General features: G+C 37.9%; 1 protein-coding gene across 1 annotated transcript; it reads right to left on the bottom strand.

Annotated features, from left to right (window-relative positions):
- Positions 1-321: 321 nt before the first annotated feature.
- Positions 322-16,392, bottom strand: LOC122083839 (zinc finger CCCH domain-containing protein 44-like). Its single transcript, XM_042651744.1, has 4 exons — positions 16,355-16,392; positions 2,050-2,116; positions 1,794-1,882; positions 322-1,226 (listed from the first exon to the last, which is right to left on the bottom strand). Exons 3-4 carry the CDS (start codon positions 1,826-1,828, stop codon positions 728-730), a joined length of 534 nt encoding a protein of 177 aa, XP_042507678.1. The 5' UTR covers positions 1,829-1,882; positions 2,050-2,116; positions 16,355-16,392; the 3' UTR covers positions 322-727.
- Between the last annotated feature and the right edge of the window lie 1,328 nt (positions 16,393-17,720).

Raw genomic sequence — 17,720 nt, 5'->3', positions numbered from 1 at the left:
ATTTTTCTTACATGGAATGGCAAGAACACAAATTGATATCTCGCCGAAGAAGTGACAGACTGAATAAGGTATAAGTTGAGAATGAGCCAGACAACCGGCGGAGCAAGACCAGAGGAAAGTGCTCAGGCTTGGAAAATAAAGAAAGGGGGGCAATAAATAGAAATGATGCTAACCAAGGTAGCCTAAGAGAGGGGATTACCAAATATGTTTGTACAATTATTCCCAGAATTAGGGTTATCATAAGATTAGTTCTTTCCTTGCTTCTCTGAGCTAGAACAGACAATTTAGTTAAGGGGGAAAGAAAAAAAACATGAAAATAAATGGCTCCAATCTGTCTTGTGCATTCAGAAAACATCATAAACAATTGTGACACCAATCACTGCCCTTTCAATATTATAGGACCTATAAGAAATGCTACAACTAATTTCTCCCATCACGTGTCCCAGTAATTTGTAAGAAATACAACTCACAGGCATTGCAGCTGCCACAGCTACCTCATTCCTCCATGGGAGTGATCAGACCAAGTTTCTGAATGAATGCAAAGGCCAGTCTCAAACTACTACAAAAATATAACAGGTTCTTATAAAACTGAGATGGCAGCTATGATCCAGCAGACTGATACTTCACCAACCAAAGTTCTAGTCATTTATCAATCTGCCAATTAATAACCACCACATGCACGTTTGGTCGATAAAAACCAACCATAGTGCCTACCTAGTTACCCCCACTAATACACCTGTACATTTTCACCAACCGGACCAGCTGCATAGTTTGCAGAACCATCATTAACTGCAACACCAGTTGGGTTCTGCTCACCATAGCCTTGAGAATTGAAGTCCGAGTTTCCAAATGTGTCCGAGTTTGAGAAGCTAGAGCTGCCATCATTGAATCCAGGAGGTCCTGTTCCTCTTGGTCCTTCAACTGGACCTCGTCGGATGTTCCCTCGAGATTGATTGTTTGGTGACCGCAGATCACTCTCCCCATGTGCAAAATGACATTTGTCACCAAACCGGCAGCCCTCAGGAGTGTTGTACCTGTTGCATAGCCTCGTTTTGAAGCCACCAACTGCAGCACTTGGGTTCCCAATGGGCCCGAGCTGTTTCCTTTGGGCAGCAGTAGCTGAAGTAGCTGGGAGGGAGACTACAGGAGACAGACCCAATGAACTGAGGCCCCCGGGTACATAGTGTAGGAAGTGGCAAGATTCACCAAATGGGCATCCTGAAGTACTGCAAAAGGCACAAAGATAGTTAATACAACGCCCTAACAGCAATGCAGAAAAGGTCACAATTTTGGTCTACAATGAAGAACACTACCGCAGTGCCACCAGGATATATAAGTTCCAAGAACAAATTGACCCACATTGTACTCATCAATTCCATGCTCTTTTTTCTGAACCATTTTATTATTTATATGATGTAATCAGGAAAAAAGTGCAGCAGATCGAATGATCAACGTTATCCAGTAGGAAAGTCTCTGGATTGGGGGAATAAGGTGGGACCCATCAACAGGAGGGATCAAAACACATGCAAAAAGGCCATGTGTATAATAATAGCAACCTGTAACAACTATGTTTAAGTACCTCAAGGTTACCCAATGGAGATGGATATAGACCTCAGTAACCAAGAAAAGAAAATGGTAAAACAATGACATGGACATCACGGATTAATGAGGTTTATCAGGTTCAATTTTTAACCAATTCCTTTAAAATAGAGATGAGCTCTTTGATTTCACAGAGGTAAACAATCCTGGTCACATTTATTATGAACTCAACAATCCTCCCTTTTAAGTTATACCTGAGGACTCGGCTGCAGCAATTTTTCACTTCCATGTCATCGAAAGCTGATGTGAGAGTGAAACTGCTGCCTTGATAGCAATGCCAGACCTGAAAGACAGAAGACTGGTCTGGTTCAAGAACTTTCAAGCTCAGCTATGCTTTTCCTTTTCAGCCATTTATTATGGGGAATGTCCAAGAGGGTCAATTTTGAATTTTAAATATTTGTATTAGAAACGGTGACCAACTAGTCAACTACTGAACAGGAAAGAGAAAACCTGAAGAATTTCATGCAGGGTTTTGGCCTCCCTCCAGAAGAAAGGCCAGGTGCTCCCACATCCCGGCCATCTGCAATAACATAATAATTGAAAGATAAAATTGAAATAACCAAAATCTATCAAAAAATTTGAAATAACCAATAAAACATGAAGGACAATTGAATTTGTCATTAGACTATTCACACTTGGTCTTGTTCAATGCCACCAATCTAAATGTTGGGCAACTTCTCTAAATTGGCCATACCTCAGAGATAACAGTCGGTGCTAACTGTCAAAGGACTAAATTAGAAAGTTCAAAACTGTTTTGACTTCCCTAAGGAACGCCCAAGTCCAACCAAGCAATACATAAGAATTCATTTTACTGAGACTATCGTCCAATTATGACTCAAGAAAAAGGTAGCACTTATCCTGGATAAGCCCAAAATCAACCTTTTTTTCCTTTTTCTTTTTTTTAATGAAGAAATCCCAAAACAACTTTTCTCAGCAAGCATTAAATATATATATATATATATATAACACTTCAAAACAAAAGCTAAAACCAGAACAAATTTGTAAAATGTTTCCTGATAAGAATATCACAATAGGTCAGAGGCATAACTACTGAAGGACATTGAGTGTCGCCAATAGATGAGCCAATTATGCAACATTTCCACTTTCTTCACCAAAAATGCCAAAAATAAAAACAATTCACATCAGAGATAATTTGAAATATGATATAATTTGAAATATGATAAACTGCAGTGACCAGGAAAAAAAAAATCTCAAGCAATGGGTGGCCCCAAAACGTGTAATTAATGGAAGTCCCAAGTCCATTCGGAGTTACACAAAAATAAAAAGAATGCATGAACGTTAGTGGTATTTTTTGTAATTCTCTTACTATTTTAGAAGCACTTTTGAGCCCAAATGGGATGGCTAAACCTGGCTGGCTGAAATTTGACAAAAAAGATGGGCAAATGATCACATATAACATGGACCACCCAATGTCTGCCATGTGATAATTGGTGAACTTGGCCAACTTTACCAGCCATACTGACTATGAACAATACAGAACCATTCAACTTATGATTGCAGGCTGTATATCATTTTAATGCAAATGAACTTATCGAAACAAATTTTCTTAAAAACAACGTAAAAACATAATCTATAAAATCAAATAGATGCATAGTTTGTCAAGAAGCCACCACCTAGGCGTCCAGGCTCTTTCTTGGGTCCAAGGTGACAGCACACCTTGTTGGCACTTCAAGAGTTTGTTGATTTATGCTTATTGTTTTGTTTTTTGATAAATATACTTATATTATATCATATGCTTTGTTGATTATATGTTGCTTCTAATATTAGGTCATTATTAGCATAATTATATCATGTTGCATTGATATAGCTCCTATATTGCATAAAAACATAATTATATAAAATTATCATCATTATGTTACAAATAGTCTTCTATTGCACACCTGAGGAACCCTGTCCCATAGGCTCCCCTCCAACGCCTTGGGTTGCCTAGTCTCCATGACAACTATGAATAGATTAAAATTTTGGAAACACCATTGTCAATAAATTGTAGGAACTTCATACACAACAGGTGATGGGGATAGGTAGGCTGAACACAAGGGTTCAGAAACTCACCCCTTAACAGGATCTCAAATAACCATAAAACCAGAAATTATGTGAAGTAGACGTCAAAGTCAATATTTTGGGATGGGGCTCCAATTCTGGTCAGCTCTAGCAGCCAATAGGTTAACAAATTCCCCAAGTATGGTTGGATTTGACAGAATTCAAAACTTCAAATCTGGAGTCAAATGGGATTAGATTTAGGAGATTTTTAATATCTCCAGATCAGAAGACCTGATCACCACCAAACCTAGGTCGAAGGGCCCTCTTGGGGTAGCCTTTTAATACCCAGAATACGATTGAAATCTGATGGATAGATTCCTTTCAATAAGGTGTGTCGATTCTGCCAAAAAAGACCCCAAAAAAGGGTTGCCGCTAGGTCTTCTTGCTGGGGTTCTGTTCTGTTTTAAACTTCAGTAGTAAAAACACAAACAACAACCTGAGAAGGTGTTACTCCAACCAATCACAGACTGAATCAAATTCCAGCAACCTCAATAGATAGTAGGTGATAACAGAAAATTACATGAGAAGAAAACAGAATATAGATAGGGGATATGACCTTTGAATTCCCACCAATGGCCTGAATCAGATTCTCTCGAATCAATTAAGCTTCTCATTCCTCACTGTCTCTCACAGAATGCTCACTTCCTCAGCAGAAAATGGCAAGGCCAATGAACTCCATTCATCAAAATCATTGGGCAATAGCCCCACAAGCCATCTTTTAAATTTAAAAGAAAGTTATCGGGTCTACCCACAATTACGAAGCAAATAATAACCTAAACAAAAAGGAAACCTAAAAGTAAACCCTCTACGCAAGTTAAAGATCTTAAACTGAAATAATTACTACTTAAAAAAAGAAAGAACTTAAATAAAATTAGAAGTTACTTAGGCCCACAAGCTGGAGTGGTGGACTATTCCCATGAATGGGCTGGACTTAGCCCATGCCGGGTCAAATGAGGAAAAGGCTCCCTTTAAAAATCGTGGCCTGGCTCTTTCCTTTACTATTGCAGGAGTAAGTGAGAAACTCCCCTGCATCAACTCTCCCTGCTCAAAAGCATTTGTCCCTGTTGAATATTAAAGTGACATGTAATGCCCGTAGAGATCCAAATTGAGTCACCTGAAATCGTCAAGATGATCCAAGTGCAATCTGTTTTTGGTAGTCCCTTTCATTTGACAAGAAAGTCACTCCATATCATAGTCTATCTATCATCAATGACATCTTCAAACTTGTCTTTGAGCGTAGCAGTTGAAATAAGTAGGTGCCGCAGGGGGCATTCCTAACCTTTTCCCCCTCCACCGATTCTAATCAACGAGAGCCGGTCGGAGGGGCACATACTTGTATTTTCTCTTCTCCTCTCTTTATTATAAATAAAGGCTTGACTGATTCAAGCATACAACCCTAATATTGTCGTTAACAGTAACAAACTAGCATAACTCAAGAGGATGCTTTGTGTCACCCTCATCTAAATCACATATAGAATCAAATCTGCCACGTTGAATACATTATTGATAATCATATATGGTGGCAGTTAAAGAACATTTGCATTAGGGCCTATCTTTTTTCAGCACTTTATAAGGACCCATCTTCCGTGGATACAATGCATATGATTAGTGCCCGGAGCAAATCTTTCCAGATAAATTCGAATAATGACCATATCTCTGGACTAGAAGAAAACACGATGACGATGACAATCAGTCGGAGCTTTATATACAACATTTTTGAAGAGTATTGTGTCGGCAAACATCAATGTGCACCTCAATAATAAGCCAAATAAACTTGTCCGCCTCAATACTGACTCGTGTATGAAAAGAGAAGAAACCAATAGACCTCTTGAGCTGAACTCCAAGTATGATCTCAAATGGAGTGCAACCCGTAGTGCGACTATGCGAGTGATCAAGCTGTTATGAGAAAACTCAGCTACGTCGGGTATAGATGGCCAGCTCTTCTCATAATCTCTCAAAGGTAGCATAAGAGATTACTTGAGCTTTGATTGATGACTTCAGTCTGACTACCTGTTTATGGATGGAGGGTTGTTGTATTCGCCTTTAACCACCATGTCTTCCAAAAGTAGCTCATAAATTTACATCACGATCCGAAATGATCAACTACAGCAACCTATGTAGACATACAACCTCATTGAAAAAGAGGGTTGCAATGTGGCTTGCATCAAATGTTTTCCCACATGGTATGAAGTGTGCCATCTAGGGAAGCCGAACGCAAGAATGACTCACCCGGAAGGGGTTTCAGATGTATTGTGGCAGGATGGGATTCAAAAAGAATGGAACGTTTATCCTTCGGCTCTGATACCAAGTTGACGGTGGGCCTTAGGGAAGAAAGGAAAGGTCATAGTAGCAGGGGAAAGGAAGGGAATCACACACTCACATAGTGCATAAATCAAACCAATTCTCATTCAAATTAATTCACTCTAACTTGTCCATCGGTTATAGCCAATAGATAGAAAAGTAAAGACATAGAATTAGAAACTCAACTGAAATAGTATCTAGCCTAACTAGGAAACAACCATAAAATGAAACCAATGCAAAGGAAAGAAATCCCAACTCCTACATTCAAATCTGGAAAATAAAAGGCATGAAATCAAAGACAAGTAACTACTAATTTATTTCCAACCCTTGTCGGACGAAAACAATGGGTTGGACCGCTTCTTCTTAGCTCTTGGCACCGGTCATGCTGGTCCAACCATATCTGCATCACAGTCAGAATAGGCAGTAAATTGACAACAAAACTCACAACCTGTCATTGCTCAATGGAAACAAAACACCCATGCTTGAACGCCTAGTGCAACAGCCCCTAGTGCAACAACAATCACCAGTTTGACTTAGGGAGGTGGTAATTTAGTAGCAGTAGGCGGCAAAGTCTCTTTGTTACCTATTCCATCAAGAACTGCAGATTTTATGGTACATCATATTTAAGCATTTACAATCCAACTGAAAGGTGGCCGGGCCTTGATTCAGAAAAATGAAGGGACAGAGGTTACAAATTCCCCATCTCATTGGAGGCAGAAAACAAATTGACATCTCAATGTGATACAGCCCTTTCTATTTTAGTAGGGAAAGAGTCCATCCGAACCGTGCAATGAAGAATATGAGAGCAAAGCACCAATGGTGTGCTATTTGCCCGTAGCTCCCATTTGATACCCGATAAAGAAAACCTTGGATTTTGTTTCGCTTGTGACTAAACTTAAGGGTATGTCAACAGTAAAACTAGATCTGAAACTGAGGAGAAAATTTATAACGACTAGAGATAAGAATAGAAACTCAAGATATAAAACAGAAACTCGATGATGCGGATCCGGATTCCAAGGACCGAAATCGGATCGCTTATGGCCCACAAGAATGACCAAAATCTCAAATTTAATGGTTGAAGGGTATTCTTGTAATTTCAGAAACAAGCAGGGCCTTAGAAATAATTATAAGGTAGATGGGGTAGTTCTAGAACTAAAACTTTAATACAAAGGCTTATTCTGAATTTTACCAAAGAGAAAAAGGGTTATGGAATATAACTTTTGGGAACAAGGGCTTAATTGTAATATCAGGAAAAATTCTTTTCAAATAAAAGAAACCTGTTCTTCTTCTTCTTCTTGTCGTGAGAACCAGAAACCAGCGGACAGAAAAAAATTCCGATCGGTAGAACTCCTTCGATAGGGCTTGGTTGGACCTGAAATTCGAAACGAAGCTTCTCAGGATAAGGCTCTATTGATCCCACAAGATAAGCACTTGGATCTGCAGGTTGGAAGGCTGCAGTAGGAACCTGTAATAGAACCTGGCGGTAGCTTAGGGTTCAGCCCTGTCGCAGGTTTGTTTTCTCACAGCAGAGAAAGGTTTTTTGGTCTAAGATTTAAGGGTTGGAGTCGCCTACAAGGCAGCTTCCTTCGACCCAAACCTCTGATTCAGTCGGTCACAGGACAGGGGTCAGCCAGCTTCTTGTTGATGTCGGTTTTAACGCCCAGCAGAGATGTAGAACAGTAACCAATGAACATAACAAGGTAATAAAAGTGGGAGATAAGAGGTAGAGATGACAGGAAGAAGAAAAGAAAAGAGAAAGATGAAGAAAGAAGTTCAAAGTAGGAGGGGGAAATACGCAAGGCTCGCAACAGCCACAGACTCATCCATTAATTCCAACATTCAATTCTTTCATTCAAAACTGAAATTTCTCCCTGAGTACATGTCCAATATAAAGGAAAAATTGGACAATTAATGGCAACTTACTTGAAAATAGAAACTAATCTATATAGCAACTAAATAAAAATCAAATCTAAATTAAAATACTATCAAACTAATTTCTAAACCAAAAAAAGGAAAGTAAATAGTAAAATTCTCAAATCAAAGAGATCCCTTCCATCGCCCAACTGCATCACTCGAAACTTGTATGCTCAAGGAGAGCAAATAAGAGACTTGAAGAAATATAAGTTGGAAGAAAATGAGAAAGAAGATAAGAGGAAGGGGAAATAAGGGGATATGACCTTCAAATCACCACCAAGGCCTGCAGGAATGGCTACACCTTCAATGTCATACTGTTGAATCACCACAACAGTGCTGAAGATGCATCACCGCAGTCCAAGGACAGCTTCACCACTGACCATAAGACGGGCAAACTCAATTCGAAGGGGAGTTTTATGGCCCTTCTCCTTTATTTATAACTTCCATAACAATCACAAAAATAGTAAACCCCTATATATGGTAAGGCAGATCCCTTACAACTTAAGTCTCTCTACAAAATAGAAGCTACTCTAGAACATTGCAAAATAAAAACTAACTACTTAATCACGTAGAGGACCTAACTCCCTAATATTTTGGGCTTATAGAATTGGCCCATTACAATAGGAACTCTATAAAATACTAAACCTATGGCCCACATAACCAATTGGGCACTCAAATTAGGCCTAACTTGAGCCATAGGTTCAGTTAGACCCAATAAATTAAAACAAACCCAAAACAACAGGCATATCTTCTCTTTTTTGTTGGAATTCTGATCAATATGGAACGACTTTAGCAAAGGGACTATTCATATAACCAACCATAAGGTAATCAATCATATATCCCGACATCAAATAATTCATCTTATTATCAGCCTCAATCCATTTCTTATAAGCAATCCTAGCAGACCTAGCAGAATCCACAGTAGGTGAAGGACAATCACCTTCAATACAACAAAAATAATCATGAAAACCTTACTCAGTAAGGATACAATTTGTCGTAATACCAAACATGTTCAGAAAGCTAGAAGAACTGACCATCTACCACAAACATACAACACGCAAAATAAGATTGGAGAATAAGACCAGTTACAGCTTTGCACAAGAAAATGAAATATTCAAATCGTGGCGTAACCAAACAATTCTTTCATATCTCAAACCCTTCCTATGATCCAATGAACCTAGAGAAGAACCCAATTAATCAAGGATAAAGGAATAATCAATTACATTTTCAAATTAAACAAGAAATATTGTCTATCCGATGGGAATCAACGCGAAGGGTTCACTATCCTATTCAAAGTTTTTACCCATGTACAGATGAGTGACAACATGTCTAAGCATCAGAACTATAAATAAAGCATCCATAAAAATATATAATCCACTCCAATGCCCAAACTGAACTCCGACTAAGACCAATAAGATTGGGTAAATGCAGCAATAAAGTACATGTTCAAGACCAACTCCCACTAAAATAATGAGATTGGGTATACACGGCACGAAAGAGCATTTCGATCAATTAAAATCAGAATTTCATTACATTTATATTATACAAAAATTGCTAACCAAGTAACAAAACGATTGCACCAAACAATGTAATGGTATTTTGTAAACATACAATTTGATTATGTTTTATTTAATCTAAACCAATTTGGTTCAACGCAAATCGATCCCATTTGGTATAAAATAGTCTAACAAGTATAGTAGAAAGATTTGTCACAAAAAGGCAAAAAAACTAGGAAGAAAAAACTACTCTCATTCTATCCAATCAATCTAGCACATTCGAACGGCGTGATCAAGGTTGCTGGACCCAAGTGAGACTTATAAAACTAATCCATGCTTGGAATTTGGCAATAACCCCTGAAGACAACCAAATCTGAAACTATTTTCAATTTTTTATGCATAAACCATTAATAAAAAGCAAACACAATGTTAGAAACTTAGAATTGTTTAGGGCATGAACTTGGAAATAAAATAATATGGGTAGTTGATATCAATGATGTGGATTAAGACTTAAAGAGAGAGAAATGATGGTCAACAGGAAAGCTACGGAGAGATAGAGGAGATAAAATATTTCCAAAAATAAGATCTGAAACTAAATCAATGGATAATAAGAGAGAGAGAGAGGAGAAAAAAATAGAGAGAAACCTTACCATGGGGAATATGATTGAGAGAGATAGCAACGCCATCTCGTAATAAATAAAATAACAAGAGAGCTTGAAACAGCTTCAGCCACACAAGGTAAATACAAACCTCAATCTCAAATCAAATCTGTTACTCAAACATTAGGGGAGGGGTAGCTTACAAACATTCATAAGGGAAAAAAAAAAACTCCCAAGGAAATCTTCCAAATCTACGACTCCTAGACAGCTAATAAGGACTCTATTTTACATAACATTACTAACAAAACGGTTCTAGGACAGCTAAGATAGGGTGATGCTAGCCATGGGACCTGCTAATGAATTATTAGTCTTGTGCACCCTTAAAACACCCTACTTTTGGGCTTTATATTTCATCCAAATACAATAATAAAGACCAAGACCCAAGAGGCCCAATTCAAACCATTACTAAAATCTGGCCCAAATTTAATCCAGGTTTGCACTATTCCCTTTTGTTAGAAAAAACTCACCCTCAATTTTTATAATAAGGAAGAATCTTCACCACTCAAACAACATCGAAGATCGTCAACTTTGATGGAACGCTGGTTCAATGCAGCTCACATCAAAATCAACAATGCTAAGCTTTTGTCATGTATAAAATATTTAGAGAGAGAATAAAATCAATGGGCTTCCACTGTTTCATTGTTGAATAGTGTAGCTTCAATCAGAATCTTAAGAACTTTTCAAAACTTTGACTTCTATTTCAGTAGCAGTATTCCCTTCAACATCTCCACCTTCTTCCACTTCCATTATTCTCAACTCATCATCACATAGGCTTTTACTACTATCTGCAAGCTCTCTCGAAAACTTGTTTGAATATCAAAAAGTCCACCCTCAATCTCATCATACTTTTCTCCATGTGAAGTTGAAGTACAAAAACTTGAGATTCAAGCAGATCATAATAATAATGATATAGAAAAAAGAATTCTGGCTCTAACATCAAGCTAATTGATCGATCTGTTGGGGATGGGCTCCAACCTCTCAGATTTTATTCCAAGGGTTGATATTACCCTAATCTACTAGATTTCAATGACTTGTTTTCAGAGGAAAAAAAAAATATAGATGGTTGATATCGATGAGGTGGATCGATATATATATATGAGAGAGAGAGACTGCAAAGTGACAACTTCAGATATCTGGGGTCAAACATAAATAAAGAAAGTGACACAGAGGATGATGTTTCACAGAGAATTAAAATGGGATGGATCATGGTTGAAGTGGAGAGGGGAGAGGGGAGAGGGGAGAGGGGACATCTAGAAGGTTGTGTGATCGACATATCCCTTTAAAGATTAAGGGAAAATTCTACGAGACTGTTATACGATCGGCTATGATGTATGAGGTTGAATGTTGGGCAGTTAAGGAGTGTCATATGAAGAAGCTATGTGTGGTTCAAATGCGGATGTTAGGATGGATGTGTGGCAAAACTAGGAATGATAAAGTAAGGATGAACATATTAAAGCTGATTTGGAATTACTCCGATCAATGACAAGCTCCAAGAAAGTCATTTAAGGTGGTATTGGCATGTCCAAGTCCAACAAAGGCCTGAGGATGCTCCAAAAAGGAGTGATTTGATTCTGATTAAATGAGCTAAAAGAGCTAGGGGCGGACCTAAAATGACCATAAGAGACGTAGTGAAGAATGAAATACAGTGTCAGGTCTTGTCTCAAGTATGACCTCAAATAGAACCAATTGGAGGGCAAGGATCCATGTAGCCGACTAGCTGAGATTTTCCTGTTTGCTGGCATTAGGCTTCTTTCATTTTACTTTCCTTCTACTATCTTTCACTTTCTTTTCTCCTATCCGTTTCTCCTTTTCGTTTTTCACAGGGATCCATGTAGCCAACGCCATTAGGTTGGGATAAGGCTGATTTTTTTGTTGTTGTTGTTGTGTGTGCATATACATATATATATATATATAGAGAGAGAGAGAGAGAGATGAGATAAAAACTTTCCAAAAAACAGGATCTAAAACTAGAACAATGGATAGAAAGTGAGATAAAGACAATGAGAGAAAAAAGAAAGAATAAAAAATAGGGAGAAACCTTACCGTGGGACATGAGAAAGAGAGATATCACCTCATGATAGAGAAAATAGTGAGAGGGAGAATGAGTTGTGTAGGGCCAATGTTGAATGGGTTGTGCAATTGTTTCTAGAATGTGATTTTACACAAGGATTATGGTCCTTATTTGTGAACTGTTTTGATATTGCATGGCAGTCACATCACTCAATTTCAGATTTATCATCATGGTGGACACAACTTTCAAACCCTTTCTCTACAGGGAGCTTGGTTAGCGGGCTTTTTGCTAATACCTTATCATGTTTGGTTAGAAAGGAACTCACGCAAATATGAGGGCAAACAGGAGGGCTGCAGGTCATATTCCAGATGGTCTTGAGAGATCTGAGGCACAATAGAATTTTAGAGGATCAATTAAATTAGTTACAGATCTTCTTTGGTCAAAGACGTTAGGATTGAATGGTCATTGTGGTCCAGCACCTTCTATAACTGAGGTTTTTTTGATGCAAACCTCCAGAAGGATGTATCAAGCTAAACATTGACGGATGCTCATCAGGTAATCCAGGCAGATATAACGCCGGAGGAGTTTTCATAAATCACTTGGGCTCTATTGTTATGCTTTCCAGCACTTTCTTGGTCAGAACACGAACTTTGTTGCTGAATTTGCTGCCCTTGTGAATGGTATATCCAAGGCCAGGGAGTTGGGGTTTACCATTATTTGGATTGAATGTGACTCAGTATCTATGGTGGTATTGGTTCAGGCAAATCGTATTCCATAGGTATACTGGCAACAGTGGGCTTCTCTGCTATCCCTTTTAGGATAGATCAGGTGGAAGATATCAGGTGGAAGATAACTCATTGCCTGAGAGAATTGAATCCGATAGCGGATTTTTTAGCAAAGGATGCTGCAAAATTTAGAGTCTCCTCCACCATATCAGTTTTTCCCTCATCTACCAAAGCTGAGATCCAATCTGATATATTTGGAAGACCTGGTTACTGTTTTTTCTAGGTAGTTTCTGTCTGTTCTTTCTGAAAGAGTTGGGACCTTCCTCTTGATGGCAATGCTGAAGGGAGGTCTTCTCTCTTTTCTTATTGTTTTTTGTATACGTCAGGGGATGCCTGGATGTTTACTATACTATGTGTTATAATTTTTCGTTTCTTTTTAATACAAATTCTGATATTTTAGCAAAAAAAGTGAGAGGGAGAGAAGGAGACAACTTAAGCCACACAAGGCAACAGCTGGCAGCAATCTAAAATCAAATATTTTCACAAACACAATGTAAGGGCGGGGGTTGGTTACATATATTTTATATATATACAGAATTAAAATAAATAAATAAAAGGAAATATTCTAAATCTGACTGTTGGAAAACTAATCAGCTTTTCTAATAAATACTTTAGATGCCTAACATTACTACTAATAAAATTCTACAGGTAAGTTAGGATGACTACCCATAGTATCACTAACAAAAATATTTACTACTAATAAAATTCTACAGGTAAGTTAGGATGACTACCCATAGTATCACTAATAAAAATATTAATTTTGTTCATCCCTTAAGACTTTCACTTTTAGGCCCTATATTTCAACCCATTACAATGATAAATAAAAGAAACCAGTGCCCAATGAAATCATCACTGAAATCCGGCCTAAATTTAAACAGGGTCAATATTATTCAAAAGGGTACGGAAAATAAGAAGCCAAAAGGTTGTTCAGTAAGAGAAGCATGTAGTTCTTATACATAACCAAATAGGAACAATTGGACAGCCAACAATATTTATGGTAAACGAAACAGGAAAAAAAACACTAGATTGAAACATTTTGTCCCAGAGGGTTTGGTAAATTAGGCAACTCTGCATGTACTACTTTACAAACCAAGCTAAAACAATAATTTTATCAATGTCCTCTGTCATTCCCATTACTTTCTGTGCATCAGAAGAGTTTCCTGCAAGTTCTCCTGTAATACCCCGACCCCATTAACTTTGCACAATATTGTTCTCTTTGGCCCATGGGCCTCAAGGCTTTAAAGTTGTGTCATATTAAGGAGGCTAAAGGTTATCAACTAACCCAGTAATCTCTCCCTAGACAATGTGGGACTAAAGTTTGCGCACCCTCACCGATCTCCTAAACCCCCTAGTACTTGCTGTATTCTTAGTGGAGATAGCTCACCGATCTCCCAGGCAGGTATGGTATTTGTCGTATTCTTAGGTGTCACTTCCCCCCTTTCGGCACAGCGTCCCCGCTGTGGCCCCCACACTCTATCGGGGTCTGCTCTTATACCATTTGTAACGCCCTGACCTCATTACCTTGTAAAAATTGTCCTCTTTGGCCCATGGGCCTCAAGGCTTTAAAACGTGTTATGCCAAGTTAAGGAGGTTAGAAGTTATTAACTAGCCCAGTAATCCCTCCCTAAGAGATGTGGGACTAAAGTTTGCACACCCTCACCGATCTCCAAAACCCCCTAGTACTTGCCATATTCTTGGTGGGGACACCTCACCGATCTCCCTAGTAGGTCTAATACTTGCCATATTCTTAGATGTCACATCCCCAATAAAATGAAATCTCAAACCTCCCAGGACCCAGATGGAATAAAAATGATGGACCTTTATGCATTCATAAGCACCAATTTTAACATGAAAATATATAAAGATACCTAAAACACTATCAAATACCCTTATCAGCAATCCTTTATGCATTCATAAGCACCAATTTTAACATGAAAATATATAAAGATACCTAAAACACTATCAAATACCCTTATCAGCAATAGTTCAAATTCTAAATTCCACGATTATAGTAGAATAAGAAAATTGAATTTCAAGCTCTAAAGCCAATCCACCTTAAAAATTTAACAGAATTTTAAAGCACAAACACGTAAAATAACATGAAAATCTCCAATTGGAGCAAGCAACCAAAGGAAATCTCATATGTAAATGATGGGTTTGCTCCAACCTATGAAAGGAAGGAATAAAAACCTCTTGTCGAACCTCGTTCTGACTTTCGTGTGTTACTAGATTAAGCTTTCAATTTTGTTGGTGTTCAGTGGACCGATCCAGCCTTTGAACCGCTCGTTACAATGTCAATTAGCAATCGCCTGCTAGACATCCCGTATCATACAAATCATCTGATCTACGACCACCCTTGTTGTGCTACACCCGATCAGGCCAATCAGCTGGTTCGGGGTAATGGACAGAGAATGGGCATGTGGTCTCCTTGTCGATCTCTTTCTGGGCAATATGGATTTCTTGACCTCGTCCGTTAAGGTTAGCTTCTTGTAAGAGCTCCTTAGTTGTGCAGTCTTCCAATTTACGACCAGCACAGTCGAAACAAATTGGAACTAAGCCCCCATACTCCAATCTCTTGGTAAATGTATTGATCCATACCAGCAACAAGAGTGTTTTTTCAGATTAATCTGCCTACAAAGTCGCACAATCGGGACGCAGCTTCGCAAATGGTAGTAGGGCACTCCCGCACACTCTATGCTCTTCCCTAGGCAATGAAGCTCATCTCCTATTGACTATTGATAGGTTTTCCAGGGGCCTTGTGTTAAGCATATATTAGTTGCTCTCTCTTTCGATTGAGCATCGATACCCCAAAGGTCTCGCCTCAGCCAGCAGCATGTACCATAAAAATTTAATAGAATCTTAAAGCAAAGACACGCAAGATAACATGAAAACGTATAAAGATATCTATCGAACACCCTCGTCAGCAATAGTTCAAATTCTAAATTCCACAATTATAGTAGAATAAGAAAATTGAATTTCAAGCTCAACGGCCAATCCATCATAAAAATATAACAGAATCTTAAAGCAAAGACACGCAAGATAACATGAAAACGTATAAAGATATCTATCGAACACCCTCGTCAGCAATAGTTCAAATTCTAAATTCCACAATTATAGTAGAATAAGAAAATTGAATTTCAAGCTCGATGGCCAATCCATCATAAAAATATAACAGAATCTTAAAGCAAAGACACGCAAGATAACATGAAAACGTATAAAGATATCTATCGAACACCCTCGTCAGCAATAGTTCAAATTCTAAATTCCACAATTATAGTAGAATAAGAAAATTGAATTTCAAGCTCGATGGCCAATCCACCACAAAAATTTAACAGAATCTTAAAGCAACGAAACGCAAGATAACATGAAAACGTATAAAGAAACCTATCGAACACCCAGCAGCAGTTCAAATTCTTATATCCATAATTATAGTAGAATAAGAAAATTGAATTTCAAGCTCTAAAGCCAATCCACTATAAAATTTTAACAAATCTATTGATTGTACAAACGAAGAAAAAGCCTATCTACCAGCTGTAACGTGCCGAAATCTGCAGTTCGATCCAAAAGGGCAACCTTCAGGCGTGTTGAACCGCCTGCATTCGAGATCCCCACCACCTCCATTACTTTGCTGGAAGCGCCAATCTTGATGCTCCGAGCCTCTAGAATTTACTCCAAATCCACCATTTTCAGAACGGGATCTTTTGGGATGAGTTCCATGGATAGATCTCTAAGGAATCCTCTGTGGATCTAGATCGGATTTTCCGATCCCTGAAAAAATATAAAAGCAATCGAGATACTTGATTTTTGTTGTTCTTAGGGTTTAGCGAAACTAGGGTTTAGTCCTACTTCGACAACAAGGGTTTCAGCTACCTAAATGGATTGTATGGATGGATGGGGTGAGGTCGGAGAATGAGCTGTCCTTTTTTTTTTTTTTTTTTTTTTTTTAAATGAAGCTGTCCTATCACCTATGATAAGCTGTTCTATGACTTTATAGCAGTTCGGGAGTTGGAATATTGACCCTTGACACGAGAAAGGAAAATCATTTCATCGGCCCACGTAAGGTATTTATTGAGTGCAGAGAAGAGAAGTCTTGTGGAGCCCACTGAGCAGGGAAATGCTTACTGTTGGGGATTGTGGACTGCACCTAGATGGGGCGAAATTATGAGAGTGAATTTGTAATAGAAACCATTTATCGAAATCGAATCGATTTATTTACACCAAAATCATAAAAACGTTTAGTAAATGATACGATTATGATTTTAAGTTTTAGGTCGAATAGCTAAACAGGTCAGGTCGGTTTCAACCAAAAACCTGTAGTTTTAAATCGAATTGAAACCGTTTAAACCGAATCATTTAAAACCATTTAAATCGATCCGATTAATCCATATAACAATTAAATAAAGTATGGTACAGTAATTCGTATAACAATTAACAATTAAATTAAGTGTTCATCCTGATTTGGGATGATTTATTACTATTCAGTTCAACTTTAGGCTTTAGATCATGAACTTGTAATCCATATATGTTACTATTTGTTATCACAGATGGGGTGTTTTGGCTAAACCACCTGTCATTTTAATATTTTATGATGTTGAAGGCTAGATTTGGATATTGTATGATATTAATTCTATATGTTTGAGAATGGTCATACAAAGAAATAGAACTAGATTATCAAATTAAGACATACCATCGTTAATATAGAATCTCTTATTTGTAGTTGCCAATTATTTTTGGATAAGCTTATGATCTTCAGTTTAGAGATGGTTGCAAGTTATAATAAACTGATTGTGAACCGTTTTACAAACCTTACGGAATAAATCAAAATCAAAACCGTTTAAAACCGTGAAACTGACACCGTTTAGAAACCATGGAAATCGAAACCGATTACTAAATG

Source organism: Macadamia integrifolia, chromosome 7, assembly GCF_013358625.1.
Source record: "Macadamia integrifolia cultivar HAES 741 chromosome 7, SCU_Mint_v3, whole genome shotgun sequence".
Taxonomy (NCBI): Eukaryota; Viridiplantae; Streptophyta; class Magnoliopsida; order Proteales; family Proteaceae; genus Macadamia; species Macadamia integrifolia.
Note: the sequence above shows the minus strand (reverse complement) of the source record. Positions and strands in the feature narration are given on the sequence as shown.